The 19388-nt window shown below is 37.3% G+C and overlaps 1 protein-coding gene across 1 annotated transcript; it reads right to left on the reverse strand.

Annotated features, from left to right (window-relative positions):
* On the reverse strand, nucleotides 7027-9329 carry LOC109124507 (glucan endo-1,3-beta-glucosidase 8). Its single transcript, XM_010472020.2, has 4 exons — nucleotides 9176-9329; nucleotides 8723-9066; nucleotides 7823-8322; nucleotides 7027-7741 (listed from the first exon to the last, which is right to left on the reverse strand). The coding sequence occupies exons 2-4, from the start codon at nucleotides 9055-9057 to the stop codon at nucleotides 7131-7133; spliced, it is 1446 nt and encodes a 481-aa protein (XP_010470322.1). The 5' UTR covers nucleotides 9058-9066; nucleotides 9176-9329; the 3' UTR covers nucleotides 7027-7130.

A 19388-nucleotide genomic window follows, 5' to 3' on the forward strand; every position in this document is an offset into this window, starting at 1 on the left:
AAGAACCCGAACTAACATTGCCACGGATAGAATCCTTATGATTCTCCTTAAACCGAGCACAACCCACTCGAAAGTCCCATTTTTTATAAGCTAAGAGGACGTCACTGAACGGATCCGATGTTGAATCAGGTAATTTCGTTGTCGGGATCGAAGTTGAAGCAGCTGGGAATTCTAAAACGCCTGTGAAAGATAGGATTAAGAGAGTAAAGAACATCATTAGTAAAACGGCGATAGCGTTGAGGTGCCTCATTGGCATGGTGTGATTGAATCCTCAAACCACCGGAAATCCTCGACGAAGCCGGAGGAGTATAGTCCGGCCACCGGAAATCCTCAAACTGTGCTTCCGATTATTTCGACTCCAACTTGAAATCGCATCCATCTCCAAATCTCCAACTATGGCTTCAACCTTCTCCTGATTCCAAATCCATCGATTACATATCACACGGCGTTTCGTGAATTCGATCGCGCGAGAGAGAGAGGGGAAAAGAAATAAAATCGAGCTTCTCAGTTTTTTTTTTCCTTTGTATTATTCTTTCGACCAACGGCAACCCGACACGTATCATCTCTTAAACGACAATCGGGTAAACTATATTAGAGGCGCCTTGAATTTTTTCTTTCCTTCTGATTTATTTTTTTGAGTCAAAACACTAAGAACTCGTGTATGATACTACCGATGGAGTAGGTCTAAAATATAATAGCATTTTTTGTAATATGTCATATCAAAGCTAGTTAACGTTTTAACATTGCATAAATAAATATATAAATATATATTTAAAATATAAATAATGTTGTATCTTAGTTTTAAAATATATTTGTCATTATTAAACGATTTAGATATACAAATATTTAATCTTAGTTTTATAAATAAAATTAAGTTGTATAATTGTTCTATAAATAGTTTGTTACTGTTTCCTAAGATTTATGAAATAAGAAATAGAATCTGCTAAATAATTTTATTAATAATTTCAAAAATATTGTTTTATTATTTTATAAACAAATAGAAATTTTTATCTTTTTAGTGACTAAATTAATTTAAATATAATAGCATTTTCTGTAATATGGCACATCATAGTATGGTTAAACTTTAACAATATTTCTTAAAGTATATAAAGATATAATAATCATATGATTTGTGTACCTAAAGTTCTAATATAATGGCACCTTCTTTTTAAATGATAATTTAAATCTTACACATAACAAAAATGTAAACTTTAGATTTTAGATTTAGAATATCATCTACATTTTTATTTTGAAGGAATGTAAAAGAATTGCATAATAAAGATATTGAAAAACAAATGCAATTAATGTATTAAAAAGAAGTAGAATGTAATACAGATCTAAGTAAAAGAATTGTAAAACAGAAATTAAGAAATCCTAACAAAGTTTGTAAGAATGTAAAATTGGCTCTTAAACCTCTATCGGCAGCTCTCGCTTTCTGTCTTACCGTGTTGTGGCTGTCGAAATAGGAAAGACTTTATATATGGAAACCACCTGACCTAGACGCAACAACTGTATTCCAAAGCATCTGCCCGAAGTTAGGGCCGAGCACCTCTTCGTGTTGGGCTTCGGGTGGCTCTTCTTGTGCTTAGCTCCACTAGTTCGGGTTAAGACTTCAGGTAATTCTTATGCAAAATTACACCTTCGGATTATGGTTGGGGTGACTCCTCATTCTTACTCCTTTTTGGCTACAAAACACCTGTTTCATCCAAAATACAACAATACATAATTAGAAACTAAAATATTGTATTTGCACCTATTATGTCGTTGTAATGGAAACCAAATATTGTATTTGTAATTTACCTCCAAATAAAAAGACCCTATAGATGTATATGACAATACTAACATAACCAAAACAACGGAATAGTTGTCGAGTATACAATAATATGTATATCTCAACAATCAGAAATTACGAACTCAAATTAAAAATATGAAAAAAATTATAATTCTACCTACTTGTGCACGACGAGCGGCTTCTACACCTAGTATGCGGGTATTGGCCAAGTATTGAAAACAAATGCTAAAATTTTGTTGTTTCCAAACTCTTTTATGTTTTGAAATAATGAATCACGGTTTATTTGATCTCTTGTTGGATACACCCAAGACTTCAAGTATTAAAATATGATGTTAGTGCCAAACAGTATTAAATTACTGATAAATCACTTTCTATGGATTTTCTGAACCGCTCCACAACATCCACATGACCATCCTAGAACCGTATACACTCTGATACCAAATTGAAACGACCCGACCCATTTTTTTTTTAAATACTATATATATAATTAAGCATTCCATACTACTTAATTAAATCAACCCAAACCACAAAACATCATTTAAACCAGCCATAACCATCTTACACAACGGAAACGTACAAACAATACCAAACCAACATATCCTTAATATAATAACATTCCTAACCATTCTATCCAACAAGCTATCATAACTTTAACCAAGGTTCCAACACATAACCATAAATAACCAACAACACACAAATGAGACACTAAATCATCCTCCTCCTCATCGCCTTGATTCCACGTTCACACTTGCCTTTACCTGCACCGCAAACACAAATTGAGATGCATGAGTATTTAATAAACACTCAGTGAGGCCATTCTCCCATCTATTGTGCTATACACACAAGCAACTGAGATTCTATTATTAAAGCCAACAACCAAAACACAAACAACACAACAAACCAGGAAAACAAGACTCGGTCAAGTCTGGTGTCGACCGACACTAAGTCGGTGTCGACCTACGCTAACGCGTCACTGGTGTCGACCGACACTAGGTCGGTGTCGACCAACATGGTGTCGACCGACACCAACTGGTCTCGATCGACACCACCTTCGCAGAATCGATCTGCACGAAGCCGAACGACGAACCTCCGTTCCAAACCGCTTCCAAACCCTCCCAAACTCTTCCAAACTTCTCAGAAACCTATGGGAACATGAAAACAACCAACCCACAAAAGCAAAACACCACAAAAACAAAGAAACAACCAAAACAACAGAGATTTCAAGCTTAGATCAGCCATGGTCAAGCACTCACCTCTTTTGCAGGAAGATTCTCACTCAACAACGACGAATCCAACACTTTGAAGCCTTTTCCTTCGTTCCTAGCACAAGATCTTCACTCCACAGCAATAGATCTCTCAAGAACAACAAAAGATCTCACAAATCTCTCTCAAAAACGTTTTCTCCTTCTTCTCTCTGCTTCTTTGTCCAAAAACGGCTAAAACGACGAAATAAGTCGAGTTCCCCTTTTAAACTCGAGTTTAGGGCTTCTCTTAAACCAACCACGCAAACTGGACGATTAAAAACGAACCAATCGAACCATCAGCAAACGGTGTCGATCGACACCACATGTGGTGTCGGTCGACACCCTAACCAAAATTCCAGAAATTGGTTCGTGGGCATTACAATTCTCCCCCACCAATAAGGATTCGTCCACGAATCCCGCAACATCGTCCCTCCACCAAGAACCCCCGTGCAACCGTCACCACGGCCTGCACAATATCCGACCGGACTGAACACTGTCAGCCCAAAGTTTTCTGTGCAACTGTCGCAACAGCCCGCACATCCACGAGACTCAATAGTCCACACAGCCCTGACTCCACTAGTCATCACAACACAAAAAAGACGAGATCAATCCCGACCTCCGAGGTCTACGTCCAACCATTATGCTCACACCCACATCCTAGACATTGTTTGCTCTCTCACTCATACGTTCTCATGTCGCAACCTTCGAACTACACCGCCTGCACTCTCAGACCGTCGTCCTCGAGTCATACCGTCTCACTCTCGGATCGTCACCCTCGAGATCTCGGTACCAGGGGAACTACTCATCCCCTTCGGGGAACTAATCATCCCCTAGGAGAACTAATCATCTCCTTTGCGCTCTCAGGGTCGCAACCCGTCAAGCCCGCGGTGCACTAGGGAAACAAATCATCCCCTCAGGAGAACTAATCATCTCCTCCCGAGAACTAATCATCTCCCCCAGGAGAACTAATCATCTCCTCATGAGCAAACAAGTCCTAATGTCTATAAGCATCTCCTGACCGGAACCACCTTCCGTGGTTTGCATAAAACATCACAATGTCCTACCAACCCCCATATTCCCTCACTGGAATATCAACACCATCATGACCACTAATCAGGCCAACTCTAACACATCTTAACCATTCGGGTGTTTACACACGCCCTTTTTAAAAACAGACAAGTTCTAACTATTCATAGAACATTTTATTTGTTTGCAACTGCAATCTCCATAAATAGCTTTTTCCGCTTGGCAATTATCCACAACAAATCATCAATACGAGCGTAATAAAACAAACAAGTACCATACGTTCGCATATTCTGATTCACCGCATCAAATTTTTTGCAAGCCGCAACTCCGGTGTTTCACATCCCCTTTCCAAAAATAGACAAGTCCTAACTATTCATAGAATTGAACATTTTTAGAAACTTTCTATTCATGGAAACTTTCCATTTATAGAAATCGAATAATCCTTCAACCCAGTATACCTCAGGATTCCATAGGAACTAATCATCTTATTAAATCCTCTTCAACAATACCAGTAAGCACATCGGCCACACAATTGGCTAAACAGCCCGCCAAAAAGGCCACACAAGCCCCTTTTCACTATTTTTTATTCTTTATTTTCATCACAACTTTTCGGTCTATTTAAATAGTCATTTCTTTTGAACTTTCTATATACTTGTCACGTCATCAATAACTAACAAATCATTTTTCATTGAAACAAATTTTCTGTTTGAATCTAAATAATTTGAATATTAATATTCAATTTTCAACTTTATTCTATAATCTAACTAAAATTTTTGAAATGATTATAGCAATATAGAAATTTGATAAAATTTAGTATAGAATTTAATGTTGCGTCTAATTATTGTAGCTTTCGTTAAAAACTATTTTAATATTTAAAATTTATTTTATTTTGTTTTTAAAAGTTGTATATTTTAATTTTTCGTTGATACGGTTTCACTCATTATTAAATATATTATTAATTACAATTATTTAATAGAAAGTTACATTTACTCATTACAACCGTTAGTGCAATATTCTCAATTAGGATCACATTATCATAATGATTTTTTTAATTGTAACTCTTTACCATAATTCTTCATAAATTTTTTTATAATTATAATATTTTAAACAATATTTTTTTGTAAAGTTGTGTCTATTCTACATAAATTTTTTTGTTATAAGTTTTCATTTTGATGGTTGTGTTTTTAGTAACAGTTTATGTTTAATGTTTATATATTCAAACTATTCTATTACATTCACTAATTTCACAATGTTTACTTTTAAATTATAAATTTAATCTATCTTTTTAAAAATATTTCCCCCCCCCCGGGTGTCTGAGTCCTAGTTTAAACAAAAACAAACAAAAAAATCATTTACCCTGACGATTGGAAAAAGAAAAAAAAACAAAAAAAGAAAAAGAAAAAACTGAACCAAATTAAAGGTTCTCCACGATCTCAATTCTTTGTTGCCACGATCGTATAAAAAACTTCTCAAACTCTTTCATCAACTGACCTTCAAATCAATATATATATCAAAATCAAGCTTTCACAGTTTCACTAACACTTCATTCTTTCTTTGGTCCTTCGCAGCCTGTTCGTTAAAGGTTCTATTAAAAATGCTCAAAGACAGTCCTCATCAAGACCAGTGTCATCGCATCATAGGCAACGGGTAGTAGAAAAGAGAAAGTTTCCCGAATGATACCAAAACAATAAGTTCCTAACTCGAAACGAAACACCAAATATCATGATCTTTCACATATCTCTCTCTTATGTATTTTCTCTAGGAGGACACTAATTTTTCAAGTAATATGTACATATGATGAGTAAACCAGCTCCCAAGAGACCTCCCTCGCGTGTTATAGATAATGATAGGAGGCTGCTGAAGAAGAAGAGGCTGCAATTAGTTCAGAGGATGAAGAAGCTTTCACCATGCTTAGACATTTGTTGTAAGTACTGCTCTTCCTACTCTCAAATCCATTACTAATATGTCTCCTGATACTTATATGGGTTTTATGTTTTCATTTCAGACCCAGCAAGCGTTTTTCTAGGTACGACGATGATGACATAAACATGAAAGCAAGCTTTGAAGATATCCAATAGGAAGAGAGACGAAGGTACATAAGTATTCTGATCACGAGTTTCATTTATTTGTTTGTTTGATATTCCTTAACGATTCATGTGGAATTGTTTAAATGCGGTGCAAGAATCGCAAGGGAGGAAGATGAAAGAGAACTTCAACTCTTAGAGGAAGAAGAAAAGAGAGAAAGAATGAGAAAGAATCAGAAGCTGAGCCATTATCAAAAAAAAAGTTAGAAGAATCTTGCTCTTTTGTCTTCTTTTAGGACTTCAGATTTTTTTTTTTTAGTGTTCCTCTCATTTAAATCTCTTTGGCCGCTTGAGGAAGAAGAGAGTTTTAACTAAATCTCTGAATTGAATCTTTATCCAATTGAATCTCTGAATTTTGCAAAGTAGTAAAAGGCAACTAAAATTCTTTTATTAGTTAAGAGCAGTGTTTGTGTTTGTGAAAAGATTAATACAAAAAAATCAATTATGTACTTACAATTCGTGTAGTATTGTTTAGTTGTTTATTTTTATTAAAATCATACGAATCTTATTCTATCCATGTACATATATATAGTATTAATAACAGTAAAAATATATTTTAGAAATTAAGGGATGATGGAAAATTGGAAGGCTAAGCATAATAGTTGTTGTGTCCTTTCTTTTCTGATTTGCTCAACAAAATTGCAAACTTTATTTTCTCATTTTAAAGTTACTATGAAAAATGACTTTATTTAATATATATATTATAAAGAATATTTTTAACTTTTTCAACTTTGAGTTGATTATAAGCAAGTTATAGAACCAAAAATACATTTACTTTTAACACTTGCTAATATTCAACCAATAAATTATATTGTAAACTACTAAAAAATATATTACTCATTACAAAATAATATGTAGTTTTATATTATTTGATCACAAATAATAATTCGTGCATATGCACGGGTCAAATACTAGCATATATATAAATCAGTAATAAACTAAGGCCACAAAAGTCTCACTAAGTTCAACGAACTCAATATAACCTCAAAACATCATCCCTGACAATAGAAACCAAACGGTTAAAAAAAACAAAGAATAAGACAAAGAAGAAAAAGAAGAGGCTGAGGAAGCGACAATCTGAATAGGGAAACTGCATTGTCCTTGAGATATATTCTGCGTTGTAATGGTGGCCAAACCTTGGAAGAAACAAGCACTCTCGTCCTGATTCTTGACTTGAAAGTACATGTTAAACGCGTATGAGGCATTCCCATTTGCATCAAGACTATTGCAGGAAGATCCATAACCAAGCGCCGTGCAATCGGAGAAAGTGCAGGCGAAATCTATGTTAGCCGCGAGTTTAGTCAAATCTTTGGCTTCTGGATTAAACACACACCACTTGTTTGGTAGATATGGCACGTTTTGTGCACCAATCAAGAACTTATTCTGTCCTTGACCCGACAGATCTATTGGAAACTTTGGTTGCCCATCGAATTTAAATATTCCCCAATGGCGTTCAAACTCTCCAGGTGCTATACTTTTCGCATCCTCATCAAGTAATCCGAACAAGTATACCTCAATGTAGGTGGGCCTCAATGGAGTGCCTTTGTTTGTTCCAAGCCTCGGTAAAAGCCCGTTGTAGAATCTGTAGGCATTGCCTACGAAAATTTAAACATTTCATGAAAAGATAAGGGAAAAAAAAAACACCTAAAGCAGTTAAAAAGGTCAGAGATATCTACCGGAATTAGCGTGTTTGTCACCCTCTGTTGGCCAACCGACTTCTCCAACGATTATCGGCATATCTCCGTGACCAACAGCTTTCAAAGACGATACCAAAGTGTCGAAATTGGCATCAAAGACGTTTGTGTAATCAACACCGTTGTCATTTATCGGCTGAGCTCCATCGAAGAAGGCGTAATTGAGTGGGAAATCATCATTCCCATAGAGACTTAAGAAAGGGTAGATGTTGATTGTGATGGGAGCATTGTTCTTGCCAAGGAAGTCAACAATCTGAGTCATTTGACCAATGATGTCAGGACGGAATCTTCCTGCAGATGGAACGGGGTTGCTTGCAGGTGAGTCGTATACATCCGCGTTCAAAGGGACTGTTGCTTTGACGGAGTTTCCTAGTCCGGCTTCATTTAAAGCATTTTGGATGTTTTGAAGTGCAGGGAATGTGAGGTTTATGAACGATCCATTGTACGATTTGAGGAATGGCTCATTCCCAACAGCTACAAACCTAAAAACACACACACATCCACAAGAGATAAGCTTCACTGAGACATATATATATATATATATAAACACAGTGTCGGAACATTTTAGTCTTTTGCATTTTTGACAGTAGGGTTAAAAGATTTACTTTTTCAGATATTTAATTTCACAATCAGACAACACAGCTTTCACCAATTCCTAAAAAACCAAAGAAAGTGACATAACTCAAACATGTTTTTCCATTAGGCGGTTTCAAGGAACTTGTCACTCTGGCTGGCTTCTCATAAACTGAACAATCATGGGTTTTATGAGGTTTGGACCAAGATATACCAAAACAATGAATGTTAATTTGACCTACAGACAACATTATAAGCAAACCAGTAACAATCAAACAGAGAGGGAGAGGGAGAGAGAGAGAAACTGACGTGATATTGACACCACCATCGAAATTATAACGAGTGACATTCTTACGAACCCAATCTTTGGCTCGATGGTAACTGCCCATGACCTTAAGCTGATCATTGGGAATAGCGACCATCACTTCGAGACCGGAGCCAGCCAGTGCACCCATGGTGGTCTCGTCCGCGTCAAAGAGCTTAACTTTGTTAATGTTATTGTCCTTGAGCATCTGAACCACTGTCTTTGGCGGCAGCTTATGTGTAGCCATTGTTCCCCAATTCACACCCAACCCATTTACCGTAATACCCAAATTAAATATTACGATTGCAAATCGGACTACGAGGGTTAACAGATTCAACATCGATCTCACCTGAAAAAAAAAAAAAAACAAAGGTGAGAGTTTTATCCAAAATCAAGCGTGATATTCTAAAATCTCAGTTTTGAGAAATGAAATGAGAAACGCTTTGAGGACCCATTACCCCCTTAGATATCTAGAAACTGGATGAAACGCGTTCAGAGGGAAGGGAAGAAGAAACGCGTTGAGACTGTAGAAGAAACCTAAAAAAGGTAAACTATTTTGTTTTTTGGGAAACAAAAAGAGGCGATAAAAGTTGGAGATATTTTTGATAAATGATAAAATAATAATAATGAGTTTTTTTAATAGAATAATGACGTTGTGGGTGGATGGATTTATAACGGCTCTATTCCTCCGGAGTGCACATGGACCATGCTTGTTCCGTCTTTGACTCTTTGTCATCATATCAATTAACAACTAATACACAAATTTAACTTACCGACATTAAAAAATAAAATAAAAAATAAAAAGTTTTAGTTTCCTGATGAAATTTTTTGAGAAACTAGCATTTTATATATGAGACAAATACAATCCAAACCAAACGAACACCGAAACAAGTTTTGAAATTCTTTAACAAAAAAAAACAAAGTTTGAAATTCAATCAAAATCTTATTGTGGTTTAATCGATCGGTAATCTTTTTTACGTAAAATATCGAAATTTGATAGAATAAGATTACGTAAACAGTTTATATAATAACCTAATTTTATATAATAAGATTATGTTCTATGAAAATCTTTTGAATGGAGAAATAATTTTATTATATAAAGTTTGATATAAAAAAAAAACTAATTAACAAGATCGTAACATGTATCAATTGTATTATTCAGATGTTGACACATGTCAATTTTAAATTTATTAAAATTATAAAAAATAAAAATGTAAAAAATCAAAACCTACCATAAAAAGGTTTTATATAAAAGTAAAATAGAGAAAAGCAAACCTAATATAATTTACAATATTTAAACAGCTTTAGAATTTAGAAAAAATCATTATGAGGAAATTATATATATATATATATATCATTAAATTCGAAATTATAATATTGTTTAATTATTTTAATTTTAAGTTGCTAATTTTACAAGAAATAATATTACTTTTTATATAAGAAAAAAAAATGATTGTGACACAAGTATCATATTACCTTTGAGCATACAAGGTTACTTACACAAGGTTACTTTTTATATTACAATTAATTACTGTTTCTAAAAAATGTGAATACTCACCTTTACACAAAGAAAAATATTGTTGAAAAAAAACGTAAAAAAAAATAGAATGTCTCATATTTTTTTCACCAATCAAATAATTTATTCAAAAAGACTGCTATTGTAATATATAAGATAGGAATATGTGAGATTAACATATGCGTTTTTGTATCTACACAAATGTTAAAGTAAAGAGACATATAATATATTTGTTGATATGTTCATAAAGACAATTTGTTGGTAGTAGTAAAGACTAAAGAATATATTTTAACAGTAAAATATATTTGTGTGTACAAATTCACTTTTAATGGTGATGTAGATAGTAGATTTGTAAATGGATATACATTAGTGTATTATAGCAAAAAAACAACAATTATTTTCTATAATTAAAAGTTTATCTCTTTACTTTTATATATTATTTTTACTTACGAAAAGAACTAAATATATATTCTTTGTTGAATTTAATTTTATTTTAATAACTTTGAACTCATCTACGTCTATTTTCTTTAACTAAAAGTGTATCTATTTACTGTTTTCTTTCCAATCAAACAATTAAAAGAAAATTTATCGGTTAGCTGCCCAAACCGGAGGGAAAGGATTTACAAAAGAAACTTTAGAGATAAGAGAACACGAATCACGGGCTAGACAATCCGCTTTCGTATTTGACGCACGCGAGATCCAAGAGATAGAAAATAGTGGAAAAGGCTCCAGCGAGTTAAACTCATCGAGCAAGTTGGAGAAGGATGGCCAATATTCAGATTACTGCACCATAGTGAGTAACTCAGCACAATCAGTCTCAAAACGTTGACAAGCGATCCCTTCAACACGTATCCGCTCAATGGCCCACAACAACGTTTTTAACTCCGAATGCAGGGGGAGGGACTCTATTTTAGACACTTGGGCCCCAGCAACAAGGTTCGCTCCTCACCAACACAACACCACCAGCCCAATCATGAATACACATTGGTTGCTTTACAAGAACCATCAATCTGACAATGGGGTGAAGAAACCTGGACATCTGAATATGAAGATGGAGCTGACATGACTGCCGTAAAAGAGAGCGGCTATTCCCAGACTAAATATCGCCCAAAGTCTGAGTAATTATATCATTTGCCTCTATCTCTTAACCTTGATTTTTTTTATGGCCTTCCAGATTGTCCATAAAATCTATGGTAATTGAAGAAGTTGATCAGGATCACCCCGGTGAGAGGCGTCCCTACAGAAAAATAAATCCAAATTTGAGTACACCGACTTATATGGTAAACCCTCTGACAAGACCAGAGTCAGAGATAAATCCCAAACTTCACACGAACGAGGACATTCAAAATAAAAACGTGATTAATAGTTTCAACCGTAGAGTCGCATCTTTTACATCAAATATCACATTGGACACCTCGGTGTATCTATTTACTTACTAAAAATATTTACTTTATATTCTTTGATAAATTTAATTTAATTTTAAAAATTATAAACCCGCACATCGGGCGGGTCCTAATCTAGTATTATATAAAATCAAAATCTTAACTAAAACTAGTCATACCAAAGGAATATGATTCAATTTTTTTTTTACATTTTGGTAGATATATTTTTGTTTAAGAGCAATTCTCAAAAATATCACTGATTTTTTTTTTCTAAATTTAGCAAACACTGTCCTATTTTCCAAAATTAACACACATAACATTATAATTATTAATTAAAATAAACCACTCTTTTATCTCTACAAAGGAAATTTAATGTCATTGTCGTCGTCTTCTCGTCGTCATATTCGTCGCCGATTTGTCCTCGCCTAGCCGATCTTGTCGCCTCTATGAACTGAGTGACAGAAGAGTGCATCTTTTACCAAGGTCAGCGACACCGATGTTATCATCGAACTAGCCGAGGAAGCTGAACGGTTCTTTGCGATTCATCATGATTCTGCAACACGCCTGTACCTATCAATATTTGAGTTTCTCTCTTCATTTTGTTTTTACATATCTGTTAGAGATTATTTGGTTAAATTGATCGATTCTTCAATCTGTGATCTCTTGATTCATATAAATGGTTTGTTTCATATCTGAAATATTGCCTTGAAAGCTCTATGTATTGATTATTCAGATGAATAAATTGGTGATTATTGTTTGTGTTCTTCAAGATTTGTTTGTACAATCAGTATTGACGGTTTTGTACACAACATTACCACACCACTATCGATATTGACGGTTCTGTACACAACATTACCAGACCACAATTAATATTGACGGTTCTGTACACAACATTACCACACCACCTTTTTCAAACAATTAGTAATTAGATCTCCAATATTTTTGTGATTTTTGGTTAGAACTATTTTTTAACATTGTGGATTTGGTAAAATCTCCTGAAATTGTGCTTCATTGAAACGACCTGACCGTTTATTCAAAAAAATAAAAAATAAAAAATAATAAATAAACTACAGCTAGTGGTCCTATACCCACTAGCCACCTAACCACAAACACAACCAACTGCGGAAAAGAGATACCGATAACCAATAAATAATCCAATCATAATCCAATAACCAATATCAATTCCAAATCATAAACTAATGATCCAAACAACATAAACCAGAGAACCAGCAATCCTAAACAACATTCTAAGACTCAACTCACGCAACCTAACAGAAGCCAGACAACCAAGCGAACCACTAGAACATCCTCCTCTTCATTGCCTTGATTCCACGATGACACTTTGCCTTTACCTGCTCCACAAACACAAATTGCAATGCATGAGTATTTTATAAACACTCAGTAAGGCAATCCTCCCATCTACTGGGCTAACACACAAGCAATAGAGATACTTTAACCATCAAACAACAATCAACAAACAAACCAAGCTTTGCATCGACCGACACAAAGATTGCATCATCCGACACCATCAGGGACCAGCATCGACCAACACAAGGTATGCATCGATCAACACAAGGTTCACTTACATCGACTGATGCTTCCACTTGCATCGATCGACACATGCTCGACATCACGCGGAAACCCTAATCGCATCGACCAACGCCTCCACATGGCATCGACCGATGCTCCTAGGTCAAACCGTGCGGACCTCGCACTAGCATAGACCGACGCACATAGTGCATCGACCGATGCTCATGCCAAGCATCGTTTTCCCTGAAGCTTTTCGCCGGATCTCCGTTCCTGCAACCACAAGAATCAATCCCAAGCCACAAGAAAGTTTCCCATCGCCTCAAACACAAGAATCATTCTTACATTCATAAGTATTTCAAAACCACACAAAAAGATATGTTTCAATTTGGCGTCGTTGCCATTTGAGTAGTTGTTTGTGACAGTCAGGATTTACACAAGTTTAAGATTAAGTTCTATTGTTACACTTGATCATTACTGATTTAAATCTTCATCTGCTTGGTTGTTTTGAGTTTCAGGTACCAACTCGACCCTGCACTCGACCGTCTGCACGTTCGAGTGATCGATCGAGTCACCAAGACAGATTCAATCAGTCCTCCAGTTTCAGTCAGTTCAAGTGGTTGATCGAGTCACCAAAAAAGGTTCACTCGAGCCAGTACTCGATCGTCTGTCAGTTCGAGTAGGTGATCGCGTCCGTACATGCAAACCAGATCGAAAGGAAACAAGAACCTTGAAAGATACATTGAGCACATCAACCGTTTACCAAGAGATTTGAGGCAACAGAAAACCAGAATCCTTCAGGAACAAGACCACCAGCTGCTCATGGATCCACCCATGCAGAGACCAAGACAGATTGGAGCAGGTGAGGCTCCAAACACTCACACACAAAGGGTAGGAATAGTTCCACCTGCAGTAGCAAATAATAATTTTGAGATAAAAAGTGTGCTGATTACTATGATTCAGTCAAACAAGTTCCATGGTTTGCCTATGGAGGATCCCTTAGACCATCTTGATGAGTTTGATAGGCTCTGTGGCCTGACCAAGATTAATGGAGTAAGTGAAGAAAATTTCAAGTTCAGACTCTTCCCATTTTCACTTGGAGATAAAGCTCACTTGTGGGAGAAGACTTTACCAACAAGAGCAATCACAACTTGGGATGGCTGCAAAAAGGCTTTCCTGGCCAAGTTCTTCTCTAATGCAAGGACTGCTAGACTAAGGAATGAGATATCTGGTTTTGCACAGAAGAATAATGAGACTTTCTGTGAAGCATGAGAAAGATTCAAAGGCTACCAAACCCAATGTCCTCATCATGGGTTTAGTAATGAGTCCCTACTTAGCACACTGTATAGAGGAGTTCTACCAAATATCAGAATGTTGCTGGACACTGCATCAAATGGGAACTTTCTCAACAAACATATGGTTGAAGGATGGGAACTGGTAGAAAACTTAGCTCAGTCAGATGGGAATTACAATGAAGACTATGATAGGACTGTCAGATTTGTTGAACCTGCCCAGGATGAGAAGTACAAGAAAGATTTGAAGACTGTGCATGACAAATTAGACAAGATTCTGCTTAGTCAACAGACTAACATTCACTTTCTTGCTGATGAAGACACAACAGTCCAAGCTGGGGAGAATGAAATGGTTGAGTTGTGTTATGTTCAGAATCAAGGTGGTTTCAAGCCTTACAACCAGTTCAAGAACAACAATCTGTCTTACAGAAATACTAATGTGGCAAACCCACAGGACCAGGTTTATCCAGCTCAACAGCCACATCAACATAACAATTATGTACCCAAGCAGCAAACCCAAGGTTTCCAGGCTCCAATGTGTCCCCCATCAGGGTTTCAGACTAATCAGAGCTAGGAAACAAATTTAAGAGCTATGATGCAGCAAATGCTACTTGGACAAGCAAATGGGCAGCTTGAGACATCAAAGAAGTTAGTTGAGTTAAACCAGAGGCTAGATTCTTCTTACAATGATCTGAATATCAAGTTTGAGAGTTTGAATTCTAAACTCAAGTTCATGGAGAGCAACATAGCTTCTACATCAGCTCCTAAGCCAAACCAACTCCCTGGTAAGGCTGTTCAAAACCCAAGGGAGTTCACAGCTAAAGCAATCCCTCTCTACCAAAACATGCTACTTGAGATATCACAGCAGAAGGCTCAGAATCAGAATAAGAAGGATCTTGAGGAGATTGAGGGAGCCATCATTCCAACCAAACTTGAAAACCCAGGTCCATTTGATCTACCTTGCTCATTCAGCTATATGCATTTCAACAAATGCTTGTGTGACCTAGGAGCATCTATCAGTGTAATGCCCTACTCCATTGCACAGAAGCTTGGGTATACTGACTTCCAGCCTAGTAATCTCTACTTGTGTCTAGCTGATGGATCACATAAGGATGTGGTTGGTAAGATGGAAAATTACCCAGTCAAGATAGGCAAGGCCAGAATTCCTACTGACTTCCTCATTATAGACATGGATAAAGAGTTGGAAGACCCTATCATCCTGGGAAGACTATTCCTAGCCACTGCTGGAGCTGTAATTGATGTCAAGGAAGGGCTGATAACCTTGAACATAACTGAGGATCTGATCATGAAATTTGATATCAACAACCCAACCAATTTTCCTTCTAGAGGCCAGCCTTTTGTTCTTAAAGACAAAAGAGATCATGAGGTCTCAAGTGAAGTGGGAACTCCAAATGCTAAGTTCTCTTCTGATGAGGATTCAGTTGAAAAGCTCAAGGGCTCAGTTCAAGAGTTGACTACCTTGGCGAAGGAACTTCAGGTTCAGATCAACAAGAGGTCTTTGAAGAAAGCAAGGCCAAGGTTCAAGCTTAAGAAGAAACAGGGTTCAAGTTTAAAGGGTGAAGTGATTAAGAATCAGCTTCACCGTGATCAAGTTACACCAGGGAGGATCTCATCACCTCCTTGGTCTCCAAACCAAGCTTGAAAAGACATCAAAAGTCAAGCTTAGTGACTTTAAACAAGCTCACTAGGGAGGAAGTCCCTAAGGTATCATTGTACATAAGTTTTATTTTCCTTATAGTTTTGATATTTTTCTTTTGAATTTGTGTTGGACAGGCCTTTATTAGAGAAAATAGATGGGTTTAGGAAGGACTGAACTTGTAGAAAGGAGTTTTTGGACCCACTCGACCAGCCCACGAGGGCTACTCGATCGAGTGACTATAGGCCCAGATCCACTCGGTTAAATTTCTCTTTTGCTCGATCGAGTTGAGGGAGAAACAATTTCGAAAATTTGAATTTTGGTCAAGCACTCGACCACGTGGGGTCGAGTGGTGGGGTCGAGTGACATCAAAAGTGAGTCAAAAATTCCCAATTCAAATTTGAATGGTATGGACACTCCACTCTTGTCTTCTTGTCCTCTCTAGCTTCTTTATAAGAAGCAAACTCGATTTTAGTCATTCACACTCTCTCATTTGCTAAAAGCACTAAAAATCTAACTAGAAATCACTCTCAAGTTTTATCTTCTTGCTCAAGCTTAGTTCTTTTGGTTTTTAGGTTACTAACCTATTAACTTTGAGCTTTAAGTCTATCTCTTTCAGTTCTCTTTGCAAATGTCTTCAAGGTCTAGAGAGACATCACAACAAGCTGCCATTCGTGAAGCTGAAGGAAAGAAGGCTGCTGATCGATTCATGGATCGTCGTGATGCATCTTTGGTCACACAGAGTGGAACTGGTGAACGCACTCGACTGCGTACTCGAGAGGGCAAACGACCGAGTGCTAGCTCGAGTAGGGGGCCAAGTGGCTTTTCAAAGAAGAAAAACCAACCTGTTGAGGAAGATCAAGAGCGGACAGAGAGTGATGAGGAGATGGAGTTTACTCTTGAGGAGCACAGAAGAAGACATAGGGCAAAAGGGAAGAGGCCAGCTCAAGAACACCAAGAAGAAGGGAATGTAAGTGAAGAAGAAGAAGAGATGGAAGAAGAAACTGGTTCTCAAACCCCAAGCCAACTCTATGAAGCCTTCATGAAGATGAGTTTCCAAGGAACAAGATATCCCCATAAAGAAACCATGGAGAAGCTGGGTATGGCTGAAGATATTGAGTTTCTGTTTGAGAAATGCAACCTAAGCAAATTCATGGGATTGTGCTTGGAAGTGAAGAGGACATGGTCATACCCAAGGAGGAACTTTTTTTTGTTTGGGAAACAATTGGAGACAACAGGCTTTATTCTTCTTCCAAGACCAAGAGTTCAAAGATAAGGAGTCCAATCCTAAGGTACTTCCACAAAGCTTTAGCAAACACATTCTTTGCTAGGAAGGAAACTGGAAACTTGAATGAGGGAGAGCTTAAGATGATTGATGTAGCAATCTATGGAATCATCACACAAGCAAGAGATGGGACTGTTATCCTTGGGAGCAGTGTGGATATAGATTTGGCTATGGTCCTCATTGACCAATTCATCTATTATAGAAGTTGGGTTAGCAAGCTGCACAAGAGGAACTCAATTGGAGTTCTAACCATTGAAGGCATCATCACTCCAATCCTTGTAGCTGCAAATGTGCCACTTCAAGGAGAGAAAGCCAAACCAAGATGGATAGACACCCAATATCTCACCTCCACCCTCATTCTAGCAAAGGAGTTGCACCATGGGAAGCACCTCTTCAACTTTGAGCATCCAACAGTGGGGAAGACTCAGCTTGTTCTACCTAATCAAGCACTCACCACCATAAGAGAAGGGCTGAACATTGACTTTTGGCCAGCTGCTGAATTCTTGTTTGATGGTACAGCCCAAGTAAGAGAGGATCAAGCTAGAGATGTGGAGATGGCTGATGGGGAATAACAGTTTTATTTTGAGGAGTATGAACCAAGCCCAAGAGATAGTAGAGGGGTTAGAGAGACAAGCAAAAGGGTAACCCTTTTGCAAAAGTGGAACAAGTGGCATGGGAAGACTGTGGATAAATTGAAGAAGAAGATGGGTAAGATGGCTAAGTCCATAAAGAGTTTAAAGAAGGAAATTTCTGAGCTAAAGAATGGAGATTCATCACCAGCACCATCAAGACCGTTGAGGAGGAGCGGCTCAACTAAAGCATTGTCCAAAGCTGAAAATCCGGTGTTACCAGCTAGAGTTTCACTGCAAGAGCATATTCAGAGGGAGAGAGGTTCAGGCCGCACAGAACTTCAGCTTCCAAGGCACTCGACCGGTGCACTCGAGCACCCACTCGACCGACCGCCTCCGATGTACTCAACCGAGCACCTGCCCAGACCTCCCTATGGCTTTCCATCTCCAACAGGTTATCCACCTTATCCCTATTGTCCAGCTTACCCACCCTTTCCACCTCAGTACTTCATGGACGCAGCCCTTCTGCAACAATACTATGAGCACCAAGATACACCATTCTATCACCAACAGGCCACTTGACCACCCAGCTCGACACAGCACTCGACCGAGCACTCGCTCGAGCACTCGATCGAGTCGCAACAGATGGCCATAGTCGAGTATCCTATTTCTCCACTTCCAAGTCAGGGTCATGACCCCAGCTACACATTTGACAGTGATAACTCTCTAGTTTATATGTTTTTAGCATCCTTTTTTGTCCATATTTTGCATTGTTCATACCTCTAACTTAGCATTTTTAGGTCATTAACTATAGGAATTCACTTTTAGACCATTTAGGGTGTTGCATTTCTGCATTTGCATATTTTGGATGAAAACAGGTGCTAAAGAGCCAAAAATGGGGAAAAACAAGGACAATCCGAGCATGTACCCGAAGGAGCCATCGAGCTGCAAGAACAAGTCCGAACCCCAACACGATCGAGGAGGATCCGAGAGCATGAAGAACAACCCGAAGATCCACCCGATGAGTAACCCGACTTCACCCTCGTGTACCCCATCGAGTAGACCAGCGGGCAGGACTAAGTCAAAAGGGTTTCCATATATAAACCCCCTCCTCTCCTAGCTCACAAGGGATCACGCCGCAGACCCTCAAACCAGAGAGCGAAAGCTTCTGTGAGAGAACTGAGCGACTCAAACATTTTCCTTTTCGTTTTGCATTTTTATATCATAGTTTTTATAGTTTTCTTAGATTTCTATCTTGTACTTTTTCTACTCTACTCTATCTTTTAATACAATGCAAGTTTCATTCATTTTCATTATTTTGTTCCTTGTTATCATGTCTGAGTAGTGTAGTAAAGTTTCTAGGGATGGGATAGATGATTTTGTGTTCTTGATCGGTTAGGATGCCTTAGTTTGATTGTAAATGATTGATAGATTTCCTTCTAG

Source organism: Camelina sativa, chromosome 16 (genome assembly GCF_000633955.1).
Source record: "Camelina sativa cultivar DH55 chromosome 16, Cs, whole genome shotgun sequence".
Lineage (NCBI taxonomy): Eukaryota > Viridiplantae > Streptophyta > Magnoliopsida > Brassicales > Brassicaceae > Camelina > Camelina sativa.

What these genes read in the sequence shown, in the direction of transcription:
- LOC109124507 (XM_010472020.2), bottom strand. Translation starts at nt 9,057, where the DNA reads ATGTTGAATCTGTTAACCCTCGTAGTCCGATTTGCAATCGTAATATTT. An exon ending in GATGGTGGTGTCAATATCAC is followed by an intron (nt 8,323 to 8,722) that starts GTCAGTTTCTCT and finishes GTGTGTTTTTAG; the next exon opens with GTTTGTAGCTGTTGGGAATG. An exon ending in TGACAAACACGCTAATTCCG is followed by an intron (nt 7,742 to 7,822) that starts GTAGATATCTCT and finishes AAATTTTCGTAG; the next exon opens with GCAATGCCTACAGATTCTAC.